Genomic DNA, 23,322 nt, shown 5'->3' with positions numbered 1-23,322 from the left:
AGAGTGGGGGGAAAAAAAAGTTTCCTCTTTTTAGATATGTTCAAATGGAAACATAAAGTTCATGAAAGGAAATGCACAATTGATGAATTTACCACAGTAACTATAATTCAGACCTTTTAACTCAGTTTTTTGTACATTTACATTTCTCTGGTCATGTTTGGTTTGAGAGGTTCTTTTGTGAGACAGATTGGAATAGTGTAATAAAAGCATATAAAATACTAACCTTTCCTCATGTTTTGGCATATTAAGTGTAAATAAATAAATATTCTTCTAATAGATATATAATATATCAAGTTAGAAAAACTTGATGAATTCATAAGGTCAAAGTTTATACTAGGCCAGACCTAGTGTGCAGTCCAAGAGGATCATGTCAATTTAAAATGAATAAAATAATTTTCTAATTATTTTTTATATTTTCATTTTTATGTCATTTTAATAGAGCAAAGTTCTTTGTATAAAAGTGCCTTTTTTCCTTTTAGCTTCACATGCGTTTTCATACCTAGAAACTACATTGTCATTGCTTCACTTAGACTTTGTTGGAATGTCTTCCATGAACTCTCATTTTCTTAGTGTATTCTGAACTGGTATTCAAATAAATGAAGTAGGGGATTATCAGTCTGATACTTTTCTTCTTTCCAAGGGACTAAGGCCATTTTTAAACAGAGAAAATACATTTAAATCTACTAGCTTAAATATAGGCCTGGATCCTGCAACTTCTTTTTGCACGTTAATCATCCAATATATTTTGAGAGAAATCCACAATTTTTTTTTAGTGAGTTCAAATATATACCGTCAAACTTTCTTAAAGGTAAGTGATGTAATTCTGTGGGGGTTAGAACTGATAAATTACATAAGCGCCTAGCTGGTACATTTTGTGAGCATGAAAAAAGAAAGATATATCTTTGAGTAAAACAGTTAGATATATTAAAAAAATATTTAAGTTCTTCCTTCTGCCTTTTTAATGAAAAAGCCTCTCAGGTTCTATCAGGCAACCTGATATACAGGCTGGTTTTTAGACATCATGTAACAGATGTTCTTGAAGTAGTCCAAACCCACCAGTACTGAGCATCAGCGTGGACTGTAATGCTGTCAGGATTGGACAGGTTATGAGGACTTGCAAAGTCCAATGTATGAACATGCTGAGTATTTATTTACTTCAGGATGGTTTTCTTCCCCTCACATAGCTTATCTCGGCCTTGAATTCCATTATGAGAACTCCAATGTGAGAATCCAAAAAAAGAAGAGATAGTAAATTTATTTTTCTAAAAGATAACAGAATATTAAGCAGTGAAAGTAATTTTTATTTTAGCTCTAGAAGAAGACAACACAGCAGCATTACTAAAAAATTGAGCTTTCTGAATATTTTTTTAAGAATTGATATCTTTTCTACATTTAAGTAAGCAAAAAGATACTGTTACACTCAGCCTAGTAGGCGGCTGGCTTTCAAGAAAGCTTTTACAAAAACTAAGTTTGAGCATTGATGTAGTAATTATGTTTGAATAAAATTAATTTTTGTAAAGGAAAAAACTAATCAAGTTTCTGTGTAATTTCTTGGCAAGCTAAGTCACTGATATAAGAATGTATGACAGTTTTGTCTGTGGATGATAAAGCATCTGTTCTACTGATGCTCTGTTAAGAATGTAATGCAATTAGAAAATTCAAGTTACAATTGCAACATGTCTTTTTATGAGATTTGGTCTCTTCTGAATTGGGATATATGCATGCCTGTTTTCGTGAGAATGGGACAATTATTTTCCAATTAACTTGCATGTTTTGCATAACATAGTAATTATTTTAGGCAACGATGCTGTAGATTAATAACATTTTTTGGTAATAACATGCATAAGCAAGAGAAAAACTATATAGCAGCTCCCAGTAGTATCATAGTAAGCAATTTCATGTACGTATTACAAACCTCTGCTGTTAAGGCTTCAGAATCCAACAGTAATAAAATAAATCCTGTGCTGAAAATTATCAAATTGACTTTCCATACTTGCAATTTTTATTTCATGCTTTTTCAAGATGTTTATCTAATTAGCTTTGTGCCTTTATTCTGTTAACTTCTCAAAATTGAAATGATGTAGCTGTTGCTTTGTTCTCTAGAAAAGAGCTACAAGCTACCGTTTTTAATGACAGATTTATTAATGGAGCAAATCATCGGCTATTTTAAGCCAGTACAGGCCTGGTGAAGCTGCTAGAACAGTGTGGGTGTACAAGAAAACAAGCGTGCATAAAATGCATACATGATATAGCACTCATTTTCACTGTAGTTTCTCCAGTCGTGTTACTTGTAGTGCTAAGATACTGTGATGTGATGAACCTGAGGATCTATTTTGCTGCACATTCAGCAGAAGAATCCTCAGTTACATGTCAGTCATTCTCATGGGCTTGGTTAAACATGCTATGTAGTATAAAGTGTTCTTAAAATTGTAGAGGGTTTTAAAGCTGTTTGATTCCTCTCTGAATATAAATGTGTCTGCTCTGAAGTGACACCCATTTACAGTTCCATGTAATTTGTGTTTAGTCCACGAAGGCATAAGGCCTTAGTCTTGATGAAGTCATGAGGAGGTACTAACATTTTTCAATACTGAGCTAAGAAAAATGTGTGTAGGGACACAGGGCTCTTCATTTCCCTTTTTGGAAGCCCCATTACCTAGAAACCTTCAGCTGTAACAGTTTGCAGTCTCTGCACGCCTTTATATTGACAGTATAAACATGATGAAAGCTTGTTTTGGCCTTGGTCAGTCTGGGTTTAGATTTTGGGGGCTTTTTCATGTTTTGTTTTGGTTTAGTTTTTTTTTTTTCTTTTTTTTTTTTTTTCTGTGTGTTGTTTGGATTTGGTTTTTTTTGTTTGTTTTTGTTTCTTCATGGATCCTCTCCTGTGGGACATTGTTAATGGGAGCAATTGACTAATCTGTAGTGTGTACAGATTTTTCTAAAACTGGCTGCAGTCAGAGGCAGGTGAGAATTGCCTCTTTTGCTCCCAGAGTTGGGACCAAATTGATGAGACCCCATGAACTGATGCAGTGAAGCCTCTCCCCGGCCCTCGGGAAGTCAGTTGCCAATCAGTCAGTGCCAGTGGCTCAGATCCGTGATCAGATTAGTACAATGGGAGAAATTATTGTATGTCACCTATATTGGTAACTTTGTTTAAGTAATTTTGCCTACCATTTATTTTTCAGAGATTGTTTTTGTTTAGATTTTTTTTTTTTTGTCTCTGGATCCTGAGTATTTAATTTCCCACTGACTTGCTTAAACCAATTTATTGCTCGCTTCTCTAGAGTGAGTATTTTTAGTAATCTTGCAGTACCCAAAAGTGTGATGATGACTGTTGGATGTTTTTTTCCTTTCAGCACTGGGTACTGAGTATATTCTTGGTCAGATGTTCCCAGAACACATTCACTAGAGGAAGAAACAGAAGATTATAGGAAACCATGATAAATTGGCCTGACTAATTCAGTGCCTTTGGTACTGCAAGAGGTCTCACTCCAGAGACTCGGTGTGGATATTTGTTTTATTTTGAGAATATAGTTCCTTGTCTTATTCAAATTGGAAATGAGAAGTTTACTGTATTGAGTTAAATAGTATATTATACAGTTTCTAAACGCCTACCAAGGAAGGGTTTCAGAAGCACATTCAGAACCAAAACTGGCAATACTGATGTTTGAGTTGCAGCATGGTGACCTTAACTAGTACCGTATTCTCCAGAATGATGTTTTTAGCCATTGTAGTTCTAGAGACAGACTGCTTTCAGAACACCCGCTAGGTTAGCTCTGCCATACAGTAGGGTTGGTTATTGAAACTAGGTATGGCAAGCTGGTACGGCAAGCCGACTACATGTCTTCTCGCTCATATTTCCCTAGTTAAGAACAGCGTTTTTTGTTTTGTGGTTGTCTTTACTGCAGAGGGTTTGTTTTTTTTTTTTTTAAAAAAGTAATTTCCTATGTCTAGTAAAAATATCAGTAGCAACCGTATTAATTGAATACAGCTTTAAACAGTGGATGTTAACTAGGGACTTTATGTGCTCAGATTTTAACTATTTTTTGCACCACAAATGTAGTAGTTGGTACTTAAAACTTGATCTTTTCCACCTTTTTTCTTCAGTGCACCGATGCCTTATCTAATTGGTGTCCACTTAAGCTTAATAGAGGTAAGTTTGCTATACGCTTCTGCGCACTGGTAAGCATGTGGTGTGTGTGCCATAAATGATAACTTTAATGGAAATGTTTCAGAAAGAATCCCTGGTTTTTTTGCTTACAGAATTACAAAATTGAAGCCTCACATACTTTATAAAGTAAAAAATATCTCTGAAATCTTACTTTTGAAGTGTTTTATGGAGACATGTAGACTCTACATAATGATTTGTTTCCGTGCCCATTTAATAGCTCAATAATAGCTTTTTTCCTGCCTTTTTTAGTGGTTCAGCAACAGACTTTCCCAATAATCAGAACAGTTAAAATTTATTTTGGTGTCATCATCAATCAGAATTCAGCATCATTCTGATTTCCCAGATAATTTACATTCTTGTCCCTGTGAAAAATCTGCGTCTAACGTTCATCCTGTGACATTCATAGCTGTTGATTTAGAAACGAGGGGGGTTTTTGCCAAAAAACAAGAGGTAGTCTTTTCAGTTTTGTACATACAGCAAAACAGTAGAACTTAACTGAGCAGTAAATAATATCTGGGTTGTAAACAGCTTTGCCTCTTTCCATAACCATTTGATGATACTGTTAAGTCTACGCTTATAGTCTGATTATCATGCAGAGTAGATAATTGATTTAGGAACTTTATTTGATTTACACTTCTGCTAAAGCAGTTTCTAAGGATCAGTTCACATTTACTAAGCTGATGAGGTAGATTCTACCCCCGTCTGAGCCACTAGCACTTTTGTGTTTCCAAAAAAGAGCCTTCTATCATGTAAGCTTCCTATCACTAGACATAGCCTTCTGTTCTCTCACATCAAGTTCATATGACCTGCATACGTTGATCATAATGTCTCGTCTACAATCTTTTTCCTTATTCCATCAGAAAATAATAGACCAGAAAGGCTTGCTCTGAAAAACAAGTCAGTCAGTTCCTTCTGGAATTATTTCCTGGTCCACACCATAATGTATTATTGTAGGACCGTATAGAAAAGAGCTCTATCATTTTTTCCTGAAAGGAACAAATTGTTTCATTCTTAGCTGCTAGTCAAGTCCATTGATGAAAGATTGTTTCATCCATTCTTCTGTAATGCTATTAGACATTACATGCCTGGGACTTACATAAATCTGCAAATAATTACTTAGTATTCTCTGGTTTTAATCTGATCATATGATTAACATCCAATTTGATTTTCAGAAATATGAGAAAATGAAATGTTGTTGTAAGATATGTATTGTTCCACTATATTTAACTGTGTTCTGTGTAAATTTTGGTTTTCAATAATTCATTTCTTGAATGGGCTTCTATTTCAGAGATTGTTAATATAACCTTACTGTTTGATGAAGAGGAAGTGTTTTTAAAAGCTACTCTGAATCCTGTGTCTAATGCACAAATCTTACATCTAAAGCTCAAAATGTTGTCTTTGCCATTACTGTCCTTTTTAAAATCATCATTTGTAATCTATCTAGCACATTATAATAAAAATGTACTTCAAGAGGATGCCATAGCAAAATGCTTTTCCACTGTTTTTTTTCCCTCTTAACAGAGAGTAAAAAATAGATCACTGGAGGATGTGGTTTTGCTAAATGTTGACACAAACACTCTAGAAACCCCTTTTAATGACCTGAATAACCTACCTGGTGAAGTGGTGAGTCTTACAGATATTTAATTCTTTCTTTCTTATATAGATGCTTGAATTACTAGTAGATATTTTTGCCTGGTTTTGCTAACTGCTATAAAATGAATAAGGGGGTGAAAAACACCAAGTGTAGACCCTGTATTTGAGATTTTTACCTTTTTGACAGTTGAGATGTTGAATGGAACATCATATTCCTTATTGTAAAAGTAGGATCATAATTATAAAGCTAGCTGCATTCATTAGGCATAGCTGCTTTAAACGCAAGAGTCTCTTCATCTCATCTTAATCATTATATTACAAAGTAGGCATTTCTGTCTGCCTAGTGGCATGTCTTGCAAAAGAACGAGGGAGTTTTTGAAGGCAAAAAGAAGAAGGGGGCCAATTATCGGCTCTGCTTCCCTGCCACCTGCCAGCGCTTTCCTTTTAATTAATGATCTGATGGCACTGGTCAATATAATAAGAAATGCTTGTACAGTTGGGGTCAGAAAATTCAAGCTTTGATCTTCTTCAACTTTCTGAAACATTTATTTGTTTTCTCTAAATTATTTCAGTTTTATTTTAATCTATTCTATCCTGCTGAGGGCTGCATGAATGAAAACCTATACTGTTTGTCATTTGCTTTGGCAGAGCAAAGACTGCTTACTTAGAATTCTATTTGTAAATTAAACTGCAAACCCAGTTTGTCATAAAAGACATCTAATCCTTTTGAAATGACGAAAACTGTCTTTTGTCTGTAAAGGACGATAAATTAAGTGCCAGTTCTTTCTGGACTTTGATCTTGCAGAGGGTGTCCCCCCCTTTTTTTTTCTTACTGCCTATAGGGGAACATGCTCTGTATATCATTTTAAATAGTCACAAAATTCACTTACCTTGTTTTTCCCAATAGAGCTCTAAAAGATTATCGTTGTGAAACCACTGTTTTGATTATTTAGTTCTAGATGCTCAAGCTATCACAAATGGTTGTCAAGACAAAGAATTTTATATCAAAATGTGAAATCAAAGAGTTACATTTTTTGAAATTGTAAATGATAAAAACAAACTGTCTTAGTCATAGTAAGGCAATGTAGTGACATACTGTCTTTTGTTTTTGTTGGTAATTTGTATGTATTTGGTACAATAGAAATCAAACTCTTGATGATTATATTAATGTCAGTCCCCTTTGATTTTAGTGATGTTAAAATCTAGACTTTTTATAGGGCATCTGGTCAGTCTATCTTTTGACTCGGTATCAACTGTAGTTTAGAAATGTAAAATACTGTATAAAAATTATTCTGCTGTTTCATGATTTTATGTTAGTGTATGAAGAAGTATGTGCACACACACACACAGAGGTATATACAATAATTTTGACCGTACTGTATTGCTTAGGAGTATAACAAGTTAAGTAAAAAATGAGTCATTTTCTGGTGTGTCAGTAATTGTAACTGACCTTGCATACAATGAGTAAGGTTGAGGTTATAATGTCATGGAGGTACATACCTCTTGTCAAATAATAGCTGGATGTAGAATTGAGAGTTAGACATAATTTTCCATAAAATATTGGAGTTGTAGCTGGAGGTCCTTCAAACAGTAAAAATTTATATTTGTTCAATGAGAGGCACTTCTCAGGTATTTTACAGATGCATATCAAAATGATCTCTAAATGAGTAGTCTAGCATGAAGAAAATAGAGATACAGATTTCTATACTTTTAGAAATACATTCTCCCCCAGGATATATGCATGTTGCTATTATTAATGTTAATGAAGGTTATCCAAGTGTACAGACTATACAGTACACTTAAAATATTTCATTATATATCTAATATAGAAGAAAACAGAACCGTGTTTTATGCAAAATATACTTGCATATTTTGAAGATTTTGTAATGAAGCTTTTAATTTTGAATATTCAGAGCCCTTCCTCTACTTCAATCTGTAAAGCAATTTAATTAAAATAATTTAATGGCAAGCATATACAATTATAGTTGGAAAACGTGGAAACAAAAGGCACAGACATTGTCCATGTTTGGCTCATAGAAAGGCAAAATGCTTGTCTTTCTTTTGCATTCATGAGGGACAGTGCAACTGCTAACATCTTGGTTAAAAAGTGTAAGATAAAGGAGTGGAGTCAAAATGGTGAGTTAGACTTAAAACAGTAAAGCAAATGTCAAAGATACATGTGTGAAGCATTTTAACCTATATAAATAAACCTTATAAGCATACATACAAAGGTAGTAAAACTTCTGATGAGAAAATATGAGTACCTCTGAAGGGTGTTAAAATGGAATGAAGAACTGAAAATATAAAAGAAGCTCTAGTCTTACTATCCCTTTCAGAAATTGATTCCAGGTTAGTTAACAGCCTAACAAAAGAAATGCAGTATTTTCAAAGAGTTTTCTAAAACTATTTCTTCTCTCTGAAGGAAATTAGGTAATTATTTTCTTGATCAATAAGCCTGATGATGTCCTCACAGCACAGGTATTTAATAGTATACCAATGTGTAAGTAATATGTCTATTAAAATGCCCTGATTGTGAATTTTTTCATGATAAATTTAAGATTGAAAAAAAAATTATTATATGGCATTGTCTAATAAACTGTATAATAAATTAACTGAGATTTAAAGGTATTTTAAAATCATTTACTTAAGCATTTAAATTATAGTTACAGGCTAGATGACTTTCTATGCATGTGAACTCTATTATTCTGTCAGACTGACCAGTAGTCTTGACTGTGCAAAGGTCAGTGGTCACAGTTGTCCTGAATTACCAGTCCTTTTTTCATGTGGACCCTCTGCTGCGTTGCATGCTGTAATCTTCTTAATGGCTTCATTCCAATATTCACACATAATATTTTAGATTTATTGACTGTTAGAAATACTACCATGCCAGTAGCAGTTCCGCTACTCCTAAGGTATTTAAAATTGGAAAAATAAATCAGTGCAAGGCTTTCAAGAATCCTTTGTTTTCTTAGAGGGGGGAAAAACCCTCTTTCTCCTCTCTTCGGACAAGAACACTTGTTTTTAAATTTCGTCATTTCACTGTGAATTTGTCTATTATTTTTTAATTAAAAAAAAAATGAAAATGAGTAGCTATTTCTGTGGGAGTAAATTTCCTAATACAATAATACGCAGATCACCACTTTAATAATGTAAGACGCTAGAAAAAGAACATTTGTGATGTATATAAATTAGCGGAGACCATAGACACAAATTTATAAACATTGGGCCTGATCCTGCAACACTATTTTGTTCAAATTTGAACACTCTCAGAAAAAGCTTGGAGAACTGAGGGCATCACTTTTAGCAACCAAGTCTTACGACTTCTCCATAGACTAAGCAAAACTTTTATAAATATGATCTTCAGAAAACAGTAGGCTTTATAGTTTTTTAACATCTTCTGTGGTCCTTAAATATTGCTAACCATAAAATCTGCAGAGCTGTTGAAAGATGTGTAGCCTTTGTAGTGTATGGTGTCTACACACTATGATGCAGTACAGAATCTAAACAACTTTTTAGAGTTCTAGTTTTGAAATTCCTAAAGTCACAGGATTTTAACACCATAAATTGGGTGTATGAACATTACTGTTCTAAAAGTAGCATTTGATAAGTAGGCTGTAATTCCCGTAGAAAATTAAATTTACTTTATAAAAACAATGGGAGTGCAAATTATTTCTGAAAATATAAGGATTAATAGTATTATAAAGAAGTTATCAACATTTTGCAGTGCAACTAAAATGATTTTTTGTAGAATTTAAATACCATAATTTACTATGTTTTCCCTTCAGAAAATAGCCAAAAATATTACTGATATATCTTAAAACTCAGAGCAGTCAGCAGTGTTTGCAGTGTTATGTTTTTTCTAAATGACTATTTGTGATTAAATGCTGGAGGGCTGAGATGCCTAAATTCTGTGTGTGTAGATAATATCAAATATGTAGAAGCCGTTTCATTAACTCATTAACAATACTGATTTAAATCATATCAGATTGCATTTTATTGTGAGGTTTTTGTTTTGTTTCTCTTTTCTGCCATCTTCTCTCACCTTCTTGCTGTTGATAGTGGGCTTACTTTTATAGTGACGTGATCTGATGGGAAACACCAAAAAAGTAGTTTAAAGCTTAACAACTGTCACTGATACCAGAGAAATAGCTTTTTTTCAGAGATCTGGTGGTCACTGGGAATCTCACTGCATGGTTCTGAATTTCTCAGGCAACAAACGTGTTGAATATTTTTGTATGTGCTTAAAGATATACATGTGCTTAAGTTTTTGCAGGAGCAAAGACTTTGATTAATAGTTACATTATTTTATTAATTTATTTTTTAACTTTACGTGCATTTCTATTCTTCTACTCACATAGATATGGAAGAGATATTAATCACGCTTTGATTCTGGTCAGATAGTTATATTTTAGGAATCTTAGGACATAGGGTGACTAAACAAAAAACTATGCTTTTTGTTTTAATGGACAACAGAATGTTTCTACATTTTAGATACACCTAATTACATATATGAAAGCAAAATCACATATCAATCTCATGACTTTCTAAATCTCTCAAAAACTATTCTATTGATTTAAACCTTTCTGAAGCTCTGATTGCTCTTCATTGGTAGTGTTCAGCAGTCCAATGAAGTCACCTTCCTATGAGAAGCTGTTGCTAGGAGAAGATAAAGACAGTTTGCTTCTAGTGTAAATTAATAATACCATTTCTGAAATGGATCACCGGTGTCTTCCAGGAATAAATTTTAACAGCATTCTAACCCCTGTGGTTTGTTTGTTTGCAGTTCTTTATTTTTAAACTTTGTAAAAGGCTATTTCTGCTTAAGATGTGCAAAGAAGGGGAAAAAAGAAAGTTTGGCATTCTTAATTATAGATAGGTAGAGGGATTAAAGCATATATGAGGAAAAGATTTTTATAAAGATGCTGTTTGGAGTTTTGGTAGCTTGGTGCCAGAACTGTGTATTTTCTTTGAAATCTGAAAGAGCTATTAATGATGTCAACCAAAGGGGTCTCACACTTCCTTGGTTTTAGGTTCATGGATCTGAGCATTCACAATCCTGCTGTGCACCAAATCCTTCAAAGTAGCTCAAAGCACTGAGTCTCTTACCTATACTTACTGTATTGACTGTAATAACTACTTTATCACTCTATCATTGATTAAACTGTGGATCTGGGAGAATTTGCTGGCAACATACCCAAATGCTTAGCTTGAGTTTGCCATCACTTGGTGGTGGGATAAGCCCTGAGAAAGCACTGTCCCTCTGCATGCCCATTTGCTGACCAGCTTGAACAAAACCTGGGTCTCAAGGGTGCTTCAAGCGTACTTCAACCAGGATTCCAGTTGGGACGACTGGGAAATCAGGGTTGTGGCCCACATTATCTCTGCTGGCTTTTCCCTAAGAGCACTGTGCTCCTAGTACTTCTGCAGAATAACCTAATAGAGCTCTTCCTGCCTTTCAGCATTGCCTCCTGAGAGAAGTAGAAGTTGGAGGAACTTCCTTTGAACTCCAGCATAGCCTTTCTGAGGCTTGAACTCCCTTCAGAATGGCTGCACACAAACATGCATCTGACTTAACCCATTTTTGTGCTGGAGAGCCTACCTCCAAACTGCCAGCCCATTGGGATGTTCTTAATATTGTTGAACTAATAACGTACCACTACTGCAGTGAAACAGGAGATTTGTTGCTTTCTGTTGTTCTTTACAGCATGTTTTTGCCTAAAGCATCCTTTTTATTGATTTATGTTAGAGTGTAGAGGGCCTGCCAGCACTGAGAAAATCAGAAAATACCATTTTCTTTCACATACCCTTCTTTGTCCTATAATTCCTCTGCTCTACAACATCTTTACCCCCTTTCTTCTCTGACCCTGTCTTATTGTCTGCCATAATTTCCCCAAAATCACGAGGTATAACCCAGAAGAATGTAGATTTAAAAGAATGTAGAGATTTTTCTATGTTTTCCCTCCCTTATATTTAGAAGATGCTTTGTCCATCATGACAAAAACAAAATTTTAAGGTTGACAGTTCTATTTTTGACCTCATGTTACTGCTTTTGTTTTAGTGAAACTGAGCTAATATTGATGGGTGGATTTCCCTTATACAAAGGATATATACATTTATTTTCCCTATAATTAAATAAACCTTATTTTTAGTAACTTTAAAATAATCATACAGTACAGAGCAAAACCAACCCAAACTGAAGACATGCATTTATTTTTTCAACCTTGAACTGCTTAACTGTTTTTTGTACTCAGACTTGTACTTTTTTTTTTGTTTTGAGGTGTAAGGAAAAAACATAAATGAGCCTTGGTGTATGCTTTCCATGAGCTAAAAGAATCGGGCTCTAAACTTTTATCTAGATCTATGGAGCGTGGATATAAATTGAAAAGATCACAGCTATTGGGAAAAGACCTATACTGTAAAGGCCTTTCTGCATACATTATGAACATCATAACTCAATAATTTTTTTTTTCAAAACTATAGTTATAATTGGACCCAATGGGGGTCTCTCTCTTTGATCAGATCACAGTAACTGTGACTTTACACTGGAAAATGTCACTACTGTGAAGGTTTATCACCTGTAGAGCTGGTCTTTTCTCTGATGCCATGTTCAGTTCTCATTAGCATTATTCAAAGTTTAGTTGTTAATTAGGTTGACACTTCAATTACAATCTTCATCTACAAGAGCAGTCAGGACTGCTTGCATAAAGAAACAAATACTCGTTCTTGCATATATTTCTAAAAGGATGAAGGATGTTTTGGTGATAGTTTACGTTCATAATGTTCTATTTAAAGACTAACCCAGTGTTATTTTGTATAGTAATTAGTGACTTAAATATTGTTTTATTGGGTGTATTGCGATACAAAGGGATGTAGAAACATGTATTGAATGTAATTGGAGTTGACTTAATTCTCCAAATGTCCCTCATGATGAAAATGAGGTGACTATAGCTATAACTGACCGCAGTTCCACATAACTTTAAAAAATACATTTTTCTCCAAGGTATCTCCAAGTAAGGGTAATCTAAATTAATATTTCTCTCTTTTTTTTTTTTTTTCCTACTGTATATATTCAGTGATTTCCATTTGCCAAGTAAAAAGAGATAGACTTCCTTAAAAAGAAAAATCAAGCACTAAAATAAGAATGGTCTTTTTTTTTAAGTCTGGGTGCCTCCTAAGTATTTTTCATATTTTTTTCCCTTTCTCATGTTTTACCTTCGAGGACAATTCTAAAAGCAATGTAGCACTGAATTTACACAAACTTTTCTCAACTATTTTACAGTGGTAGCAGCTACTCCCATGGTGCATGAGAAATGATATAAGATAGTAATTTGACTTTTAAAAAAAATAAACAAAAAACAAAGAAACAAAGCCAAACAAAAAACAAACCCAAACCTAGAACTGAATAGTAAGTGACCACTAAGAGTCCTTAAAAGTAAGCATTCATAGCATAAACAAAAAACATCCAACTCTCTCCTTTCAAAACAAGCAGGTACATGTTATGATTGAGAAAAAAAAATGTGCAGAAAAGTGGCTCACATGCATTTTACTGTAAAATAATTAAGATTATTTATGTCAAAAGGCCTTGGGAAAAAAAGAGAGCATAAACCAATTTACATTAGCACTCTACCATCATCCCCTGCTTTCATTTCAATTAACAGACCAGCAGGTGCTCTTTGCAGTTAAAAAGATAAGCTATCAAGAAGGAGTATGAATTTTTGGCTGACCTGTAGACACCATGGTTTGCCTGCTGATTGGGTTCATACCTCGCTGTACCAATTTCTGAGGTGTTAATTTAACTGTTCCACTCTGTCGTGCAGGTCTCGGCCTTGAAAAATAAACTGAAAAAGCAGTCTACAGCTACGGGTGATGGAGTAGCCAAGGCCTTTCTTCGGGCACAGGCAGCACTGTTTGGATCCTACAGAGATGCACTGAGATACAAACCAGTAAGGCCTCTTTACTTCCTTTTTTTTTTTCCTTAATTTATAAGAGCATGGTCTCATTCCTTGCAAGGGAAATATGAAATGTTTTATCCTAGTCTGAAACATTTAAAAGAAAATGTTTTAAATCTCATTCTGTGCTAAGGATACATCGGCCATTTAGAAGACACTACCACCTTCAGACAGTGAGTTACTGAAAAATAAATACTCATCCCAAGGCAGCTATTTTCTAATTTGTATCACTTTTATAATTTATTTAGTATAAAATCAGATTGTTTTAATGAAACTATTTACATGCAGCTCACCTGGTTTAATGTGGTGATGAGCCAAAGAGGCTGTGGCTTTCAGGCTCCATCATTTTTCACTTTACTGGTCTAGAGACTTGGCTGTGTTCGAGGGCAGAAGCTTTTTTGTTTCCTAGCAGAAGCCAGATACGAGTCGAACATGCATCTCTTCTATTATACACTTACCTTGGTTCCTCTGGGAAGTTAGGAGAACTGAAAACCCATTTCATCCCATCAGAACTTCAGAATTTGTATTCCTGATGTTGTGCTGGTACTCAGTAGATTGATGTGTTATGGGCTTTCATCCTTTCTGGTCTATGAGGGTGGCAAATATTGAGCCTATTAGAGATAAAATCACTTATCAGAAGTAACTTAGAAATTCATTACTGTCTGTCCAGATTCATTTGCTATGATATTTGCAAACTGCTGATAGTGGTTCCATTTGATAAAATGAATTGAGATGACATTGGCTGAATTGGATTTTGAGGATATGATGTTTGGTGATTTGATGGATTCAGATAAATATTGAGATTTGATAGGAGAAAATCATCCTCACTTGAGGCGTCGAGTTTCTAAAACTGCTGGGTGTATGGGTGGGTGTTTGGGGGCGAGGAGAGTGGTTGGGTAAGGAACTCTGTGGTATTCCTTGATAGAAATGGATAAGATAGTTATTACTTCTAGGTGAGGCCTTTTCCTGGAGGAAGCATCAAAATACAGTATGGTACAGTCTTCCTTATACCCGATTGGTTCTCTTACAAGTCATCTTTTTTGCTGTGAGTGTTTTACACACTAGCTGTCTGTGCCACAGATGGCTATTGTTATTGACATGAAAAGTAACCCATGCAAAACCAAAGAAATATTTAAAAGTTTAGTTTCAAGTATTTGTGTTTAGCAGTCATTATAGTTTTCTTATGAAATGGAAAGACAGTTTGCATATTATGTTGAAATTACTTTACCTGTTTTCAAAACTGCTAAACACTGTACTATTTTCATTAAAACAAATAATTTCAACAAAGCAGTTGTCATTTATTCCATCGTGCCATTACCTGATGTTGCTTCAGGAGAGGCTATCTAATTTGTCCCTTAGTCTAAAGGTGAGGACACTAGTCTGTGTCAACTCATGGCAGCTTGCAGTAAGAGCTGTTAGGTCAAAAAATGTCTTAATCTACATCAGATCTACGCAAACAGAATTATATCAGTCTGGTTGATGTCCTTACCTCTGTTCTGACCAAAATAGGCTTCAGTCAGTCCTTTGTTTTGGTAAGTTTGTTGAACTGAATGTTCAAGTTCTTTAGCATTCTGGTTAACGTCTTCGTTGAAATGAGCTCTCCTTTTAACTGATTTCCATTTTATTTTAGTTTATTTATTGACATATTTGAGATATCTACATTTGCACTGTATTGGAATTAGTGCACCATGCATCATTTCAACCAGCAGACATTTGTCTAAGTCACCTCTGGAGTCTGCATTTATTCCTTTTGTCTTTTTTTTTTTTTTTTCTCCACTGATCACATATCAGACAAGATAAATATGAAACCAGTGTGGCTTGATTTTTTTAAAGATATGTTATTTCAGAATATCTTCACAGGCAGAAATTTGCTGGCAAATACCAGCATATCTTGGATTGGCATCAACTTGTTCAAAGACAAAGCATATTTAAAAAAAGAAGTGTAGCTGTTATTTTGAGCTGTGTTCACATAGTTTTAATTTATTTAATGTTTTACAGTATGTTTATTGTGATAGAAAAATTTATTAGAAGCTGAATTTGCTCTGGATTAGTAGAAACTAAGAGGAGCTGTCCCATGATTGTTCATCTCATTTCACATGTGACTTTTGAACTCCATTTAATGGATAGTGAATTGGGAAGTTCGGAAAATCAAATCAGATTTGACTCTATGACCATTTTTCAGGAGGATCAAAACTTGTAAATTGTTATTGCAAAGAAAATAATAGCCTTTGTTTTGGAATCTGTGCTGCCACAGCTATGGACTTTATTTACATCCATTCAGGAGCTCAAGTAGTATTCGTGTAGAAAATTTGTAGAGGGTATTCTTAAATGGGAATATTTTCTTTATAGATTCTAAATACTTTTGCTATAAATAAGCTTCTAATATTTTCAAAATCAAGAATAAGGAGGTTTTGGGGTACCATTTTTAGGATTGCTCCTGATGAAAAATAAAATAATTTATTTGGATAGTTATCAATTGCTTCTAAGTTGAAATATATGTTTAAGTGAACTGTTTTCCTTGCAGCAGTGCGTTCTGCATGATTTTAACTTGAAACATGAAACAACTGTCATTAATATTCACTTTGAGTAAAGAACAGCTTTAATACTGTCTGTACTCATCCAACACTTCTCTTCACTCCAAACGCTGTTCATCACACTGAACATTCATTCTGTGCAACTGTTTGTTTTCAGCATAGGACAGATTCTCCTTGGTATAGCAATATGTCTTGAACAAACGTCTAGCAATTATTGAAAAAAAATGATTGGTGAAAGAGAAAATGGGAAGCTTCAGGGGTCTTGAAAGGAGTTCATGGGACTCCAAAAGACCATATGGAAAATTTGACTACTCTAATACAGACAGGAAATATGACATGTAATAGATAAATCATATTTTTTTTTGTGTAATAAATGATAATAAAAAACTTAATCCAGGAAAAGTTTCCAAGAAAAGTGGAAATAATTGTTTTTTTCTGATTTAATCATGATACTGAATTAAAGAAATTGGTCAAATTGCTGTAACTGTCAAAAGTATTTTTGTAATATGCTATACTTTACATATTATGCAATTGTTGCATAATAGCATTGGATCTGTAGAGCAAAACAGTACAGTTGGTGCTAAGGACCTGACCTCCACACAGTGTTCATTTCTAGCTTTACTGTGGTTCTTACTTTAGTCTGGTGTTGAATACTGAATACCCATGACTAGCTGAAGCTCATTTTCTGCTTTAGTTTAATCCAGAAGGAATCCAGTTCTTGCATGGTAGGTGGGGATGGTTGGAAAAAATTAATTCACTGTCATTGATAAATGACCGAAAAATAATACAGTGGACCAAAAAATACTGTCAGTGGAATGATGAATTTTGATGCTTTTGTATATGGTCTCATTCATGTAGAGGACTGCAGTCCATTTTGAGACGTTATGTGAGATGCCCTGACAGGGGAATGTACGCGTCCTTTGGGGGCAGTCTCCAGCAGTGGCAGGGAGGCCATTCAAACTGTTTGGCTCTAGGGAGCCCTGGAATATGGAAAGGCAAGTGGTCAGTGCATGGTGTACCCACCCAGCTAGCAGCTGCAGTGTGAGCCTTTGCGCGATCTGCAACATCAGTGACTGCGGTTTGGGTCACAAGAGTCTAACCCTGCTGAGGTATTGCAGTGAACAGAGTGTTATGACATAAATTCTTCTTGCGTCATGTAAATGCATATACAAATCCAAATTATGTTTACTTTGGGTTGTCACAACTTAGTCTTGAACCTTTTGTTGCTCCTATTTTCCTTAGGTAGTCGAGCATTTTGGAATTTATCATGGAATAATACTGCATGTTCTGTGTTTCAGAATTGCGTGCATAGCGGGGAGTTAGATACAGAGATTACAGTTGGGCAGTTTGTGTCATTTTTGTCACTCAGTGTATGTGCAATGTTGTGTGTTTTTCTAGGTATTTTACGCATTCTTTGTGGGTAATTTTTAGGCATCCTTCCTTATATCGGACAAGAGACACGTCAGTCAAACATTTTAACAACTCTGTGATGGCTAGGGAAAACTCCTCACACATGTACTTGTGCAAACCTTGCAGATGAAAGCAAAGACTAGTAAATTTTTTCCATTAATCATATGCAGTATGGTCAGTTAATAAAACACTATGTGATGTAAAGAATTCTTAAACAGACAGTATTCCCAGTCTATGTCTAGAGAGGGAGAGGTAGGTAAGAGAATGAGGAGGGAGCAGAAAAATAATGAATATAAAGGTATTCACTAAGATAGAGACTAATTTTAACATCATCAGGAGAACAAGCAAGGCAGAGGAGTTGTTTGCTCCTGAGCAGCAAACATTGGGAAGAAATACAGGTGTGTCATGGTTTGAACCCGGTCATCAGCCAAACAGGACACATTTTTATTTTTAAAAAAGGTAATTCATCATGGCAAGGTGAACACATTTCAAATCTATTTCAAACAAACAAATCCACTAACTTTATGACACACTGATTAAAATATTCTGAAATAAAGACTGAATGAAATAAAGAATGAAATAAATGTTTGTACTTCTTGTTTGAGTTAAGTATCACTAGATTTAGAAAGCACAAACATATCTCCTAATCTAGATTGTTTTTTCTTTTAAAATGATCATGCTGTTTTAGCTCGCTGTTTTCATTTTCCATTGAGGTCTGTATAAATAGCCTGCTTAAAATGTGAATGTAGCTTAGAGTAAGAAATTCCAGCTGTGTGTGGCAAGCTATGAAAGGGGAAGAAAATTCTATAGCAACTGTTGTTAAAAGGGCAGATATCTTGTTTGGGCATAGATTATTTGGTCTGAGTATTAGCTGTCTACTTTTCAGTATAGAGTCCCCACTGGGTTTTGATCGAACTTGTTTTGAAAGTACATTGTAGATCAATATGACAGGGGCCATTTGATGATCTAGTAGTTAAGTATCAGTGGAGCATTCCTCCAAAACTCAGTTTCTAAAGGCACCCAGTTATATTTGAAGAAATGAGAAAGTTATAAACTTTGTTAGAAAACTTTTAGAGGTCTTTTTGTTTATATTGATGCAATAATTTATTTTTAAATAGCACTTCAAAAGGCTTCGTGTTTACAGTAATAATCTGTAAAAGTTTTATTTGGAAAACAATTTTGTTTTTCAGAGCCTTGAACAAATATAAAAGCTAGGAATTAATTGTATTACTTATTACAATTTCAGTAAATCTACAGCAAATACCCTGAGAAAACTTAATTGTGGGATTTCTACAGGTTTCAACAGATTTTCTCATTTTCATGTGCTAAACAGCTAGGAGCTTTAAGTCTACTCAGATTTTTAAAGCAACCCTGCTATCAGTAGGTTCAAATAACAGATGACTTGGATGTGAACTCTTTATAGATCTTAAACAAATTTTCAGCTCAAGAATAACTTCGGTTATTCTGTCTCTGAACTGTACTGATAAGAGAACGGAAGCACCAATGCACGAGTTCTTACAAAGTATCTGAAGCATCCAATGATTAAAGGAAAGTATTTGGGAAAATATTACGGTCATGCACTACAAACATGCTGAACTACCATTTCCTGTCATTCTGTTACATGGCTCAGGCAGGAGAAGTGTCATCAAGTAAAAATATCAGACTGCTCTCTCTTCCCAGGCTGATGTGAAAGGGAGAGCAAACATGCTGGTTTTCTCTTCTGCTGGGAGATAACATCTCCTTTTTCATCTTTCCCAAGACAATTGGGAAAGTCGCAGCGGAGGCATAGCTTAGTTTTTATTTTTCAAAATAGTATATTTTGAAAATATTATTTTCTCTCTTTGGTCCTAAATTTAATGCATCATGGTATGTCATGATCCATCATCTAGTCAGTTCTGCACTCCCACAAAGCCTCAATATTTTCAGAAATAATTTATTTGTGTAACAACAACAACAACAAAATAATAATAAGGAGTTGTTATAATTTGCTGCCTTGAAATTTTTTGGAAGAATGACAGTACTGAGAAGAGAGTCTGCCCTCAGGAACACTATGTCTTGTATTACCATGTCTCACTGGAAACTATTCCATTTGTTCTGATTCACTTTGAATTTGCTAAGTAGCTTGGGGTCATCTTCTTAAGAGTCTTTAGGAGCTCAAGAATAGCTAACGCAAAGTGGGTCAGGAAGGCAGTGCTATTTAAAGCACCACAAACATTTTGAGCTATTTGGCAGATCCAGCATGTCCTACACGTGTACAGTGTTCACCAGTTATCTCAGGATAAGTAGTAGATGGAGTAACGCGGGTGCTTCTCCTGGAGACTTGATGGACACAGTGCTACGTATTGTACTGAGAGCGGTTTGCATATCACAGCGTTCCAGCTACCCTGCGAAAGGGGAAGAATTATCTCAGGTAAACATAGAGCTTTTAGCTCTTCTAGAAATCTTCTTCTAAAATGAGAGGTTCTATAAACAAGTCAGGATGTAAAACTTCAAAACAGGTTAAAAGTGAACGTGAGTACTTTGCTGAGTAAGATTGGACCTCGTAAAAGGGAGACCTAGAAAGAGGGAAGCTATTGATAGTGTAAGAATCAGATTTTAAAATGACACCACAGTGTTTTTACTGCAATATTTCCTTGGATCATACTTGAACTATTTAAAAACAAAGTGCAAGGTGTAAAGAGCAATTGGAAATGATTTAGAGCTACTCCACCAAACTCACCTAGGTCACATGCAGAAAATGTTTTGTGATACTCTGGAATCACGTAAGTGCAAAGTCAGCCAGAATGATAGGAAAATGGGTGAAGTAGCACATGCGGTTAAAGTTAAACAGGGTTAGGAGCAGAAAGCTGTGGTGATCATGGGCGTGAATAAATTTGTCTTTAAAGTGGCAAACAGTTGGGACAATTGTGAAGATCAATATAGCAGCTGTCTGACCTTTTTACTTTTGAACGGCTGAGGTGTCTTTTGTTCTGTTATGGGACCGCACAGTGTGTGTATATATATATATGTATGTAGGTATATGTAGGAGTAAAGCATTCTAGGTAGATTTAGGTATGGCATTTTGTTGGATTCCAGATTTTCTGTCCTTGAGACCTTTGGTGATTGTTTCTAACCTGCTAATTATTATGGTTGTATAAACTTGGGTGAGAGGCCTTTTGGCTTTATGATGAAATCAATTCATGTACCTTGATCACTACACAAGCTTTTTAATGTATCTGTTATTTATCCAGTTATGACAAACAGCTTCAAGTATGTATCACAGAGTATTGACAAGAATAATGTAGTTGGAAAGAATGCTCATCAGAAATGCCCAGTGGTCTGTGCACACTGAAGAGAACAAATTTTAAATTAAATTAGGGAATAACATAGGAATCAATTTGAGGGCTTATAAATAATCTTATTAGCACCTTTTATTTTTAAATGAGTGGTGTTTTCTGTAATATTTTTTTTAACAAACACTTAATTTTCAGTGATACTTGTTTATCATCTTTCATCATTGAAGTGTTTTGGTGCAGGGTTTTTGGTACCTATAGGCTATGTGCTTTTCCCATGTTGGGGAAATACATTTTATTGTACCAAATGTTAATCTTCTCTGTTCAGACTTTCTCCATAACAATGTTCGAAAAAGTTTGTAGCTTTTGTTTAGTGTAAAACAAAATAAATGTGTATTTCAATAATTTCCTGTTAAATCATCGGTATATTTATCAATCTTCTCATATTTTGGTAGAATAAATATAAAAATAGTTTGGTGCAGATATATATTTTTGGACTAAATTAGTGTTTTGTTTTACTAGTACTGCTGGTTTAGCATGCTGGGGAATCAGAGTAATCCTGAACAATAATGCATGTTAAATTATTTGAAGCAGTGGGACCTTATTTTCCTCAAAATTTGAACCACTTCCTTGAGCTTCAAGGCTAGGTTGGACGAGGCTTTGAGCAACCTGATATAGTGGAAGGTGTCCCTGATTTTTTTGTTGCTGTCCATGTCTGTTTAGTTGGATGCATGTTTATCAAGATTGTTTTAAAGGCAGTAATTGTATATATTAACTATTAATAAATAAATAAATTTGTAATGGAGAATGTTAAATAAATCAGCATTTTTGCATACTCTAGTTACCATCTAACTTTTTCTGTTTAAATTTTTTTAGGGAGAACCTATAACCTTCTGTGAGAATAGTTTTGTGAAGCATCGTTCCAGTACTACTAAGCAGTTCCTGGAAACTGCTGTTAATCTTCAACTGTTTAAACAGGTATGAGAGGGTAAATGACCCACGTTTACTGATTTTCTCTTAAAAAGTATCCATATTTAAATACATTTTAATTTCTGTCATCTTACAAAATATTGGGATAAAACATAAGAACAATTGCTTTGTGTACAGATGGTCATCCCAGTCTTCTATTTTTAAATCTTCAGTTATAGTTAGAAAGAGTGGTGGTGCTAGGAAAGTCAACAAAAAAATAACCCTAGGGTGCAGAGTCAGTGCAGCATCTCTTCAGAGCCAGTCAGCAACTCATCTAAACAAGAAAAATTGTGGATCTCCCAGCTTGATGGTTGAACTTCATTTTCAGCTCTGTTGGCTCATGACCAAAGAAGTTAAACAACATAGTGGTTACTTAAATTGGAATTCAGTGTCATTTTATTTAAAAACTGGATTCATATTGTAATTTCAGTTTTCATTGCTAGGGTTTTTGAAGTATGCACACACTGAAATTTACAAACCTGAGCCATAGAGGTGGCCTGAAGAATATGCTGGCTAATCTGTTAATGCAGATTTTGAACTAACGGAGAACAAATTGTTGAATGTCTGGTACAGCTCAGGAACAGTTTTATTAGTCTTGGAAGTTAATTTCTTTATTTTATTCTGTAACTCTTTTCTCCCTTTTCATCACATGATGCCATTGCATTAAAAGTGTTAAGACATTTATTAGTAGTTTTTTAGGAAAATAAAGGAAAACCTGAATGAAATCAGAAGACTCATAGAAGTGTATATATTTGCCTGCAAATATGTATAATGGTAGAGGCGTGGGAGTTCATGTTTAAATAATCTGGTGGGCTCCTTTGAAGATATACTGCCATGATAGATAAGGGAAATTCATTATGTGTAGAATCTTCTAATTTTAAAAAACAGACTAGTGTCTAAAGTAAAGATTTATGCAAGGATGATAGTTTGTAGATGTTTTGTGAGAATGTTTTTCCTAATTGTATAGAAGTTAAGGAAATACTGGTCATAGAATTGGATTCATTTAATAGTATTGTTTAATTTAAGCAAAATTTAAATAAAAATATGAAATAATAAGAAATCTGAAACTTTTTGAAGTATCTAGCACGTATGATTGAAATTGAAAGAAGTAACAGACCAAACAGTGTTTACAGTTTGTGTATGTCAGTGCAATAAACTAGCATGAAACTTTCTTAATAGAAAGTTTAACTCCATTGAAATGAATGGGCTTGTCAGTGTGGTTCTGTACTTACCCATTACATTTTAATATGTGTTCAATTAAATACAATCAGTTTACAGTTTGTTTATAGCTTGTTTTAATTTTATTTCAACTAAAGGAAATTATGTGTTTTAGAGGATTAGGAAATAGTAAGAACTTTGATGATCCGTGTGGTTTAATTAATAGTAGTAGTAGGTTTTTAAAATTTCTCTAGTTTCTCTTGTGAAGG

The 23,322-nt window shown here is 34.5% G+C and overlaps 1 protein-coding gene across 3 annotated transcripts in view; it reads left to right on the top strand.

The window, feature by feature from the left end:
- DENND1B (DENN domain containing 1B) overlaps positions 1–23,322 on the top strand; it is a 162,958-nt gene that overhangs the window by 102,798 nt on the left and 36,838 nt on the right. For all 3 annotated transcript variants that reach the window (XM_042804384.1, XM_042804379.1, XM_042804385.1), the window contains 4 exons: positions 4,105–4,150; positions 5,690–5,791; positions 13,579–13,704; positions 21,803–21,904. In XM_042804384.1, the coding sequence (XP_042660318.1) occupies positions 4,105–4,150; positions 5,690–5,791; positions 13,579–13,704; positions 21,803–21,904 (376 nt within the window). The remainder of the gene's footprint in view (positions 1–4,104; positions 4,151–5,689; positions 5,792–13,578; positions 13,705–21,802; positions 21,905–23,322) is intronic.

Source organism: Tyto alba, unplaced genomic scaffold (genome assembly GCF_018691265.1).
Source record: "Tyto alba isolate M040663 unplaced genomic scaffold, T.alba_DEE_v4.0 Super-Scaffold_1000006, whole genome shotgun sequence".
Lineage (NCBI taxonomy): Eukaryota > Metazoa > Chordata > Aves > Strigiformes > Tytonidae > Tyto > Tyto alba.
The sequence above is the reverse complement of the archived record's forward strand: the minus strand, read 5'-3'. Positions and strand labels throughout refer to the sequence as shown.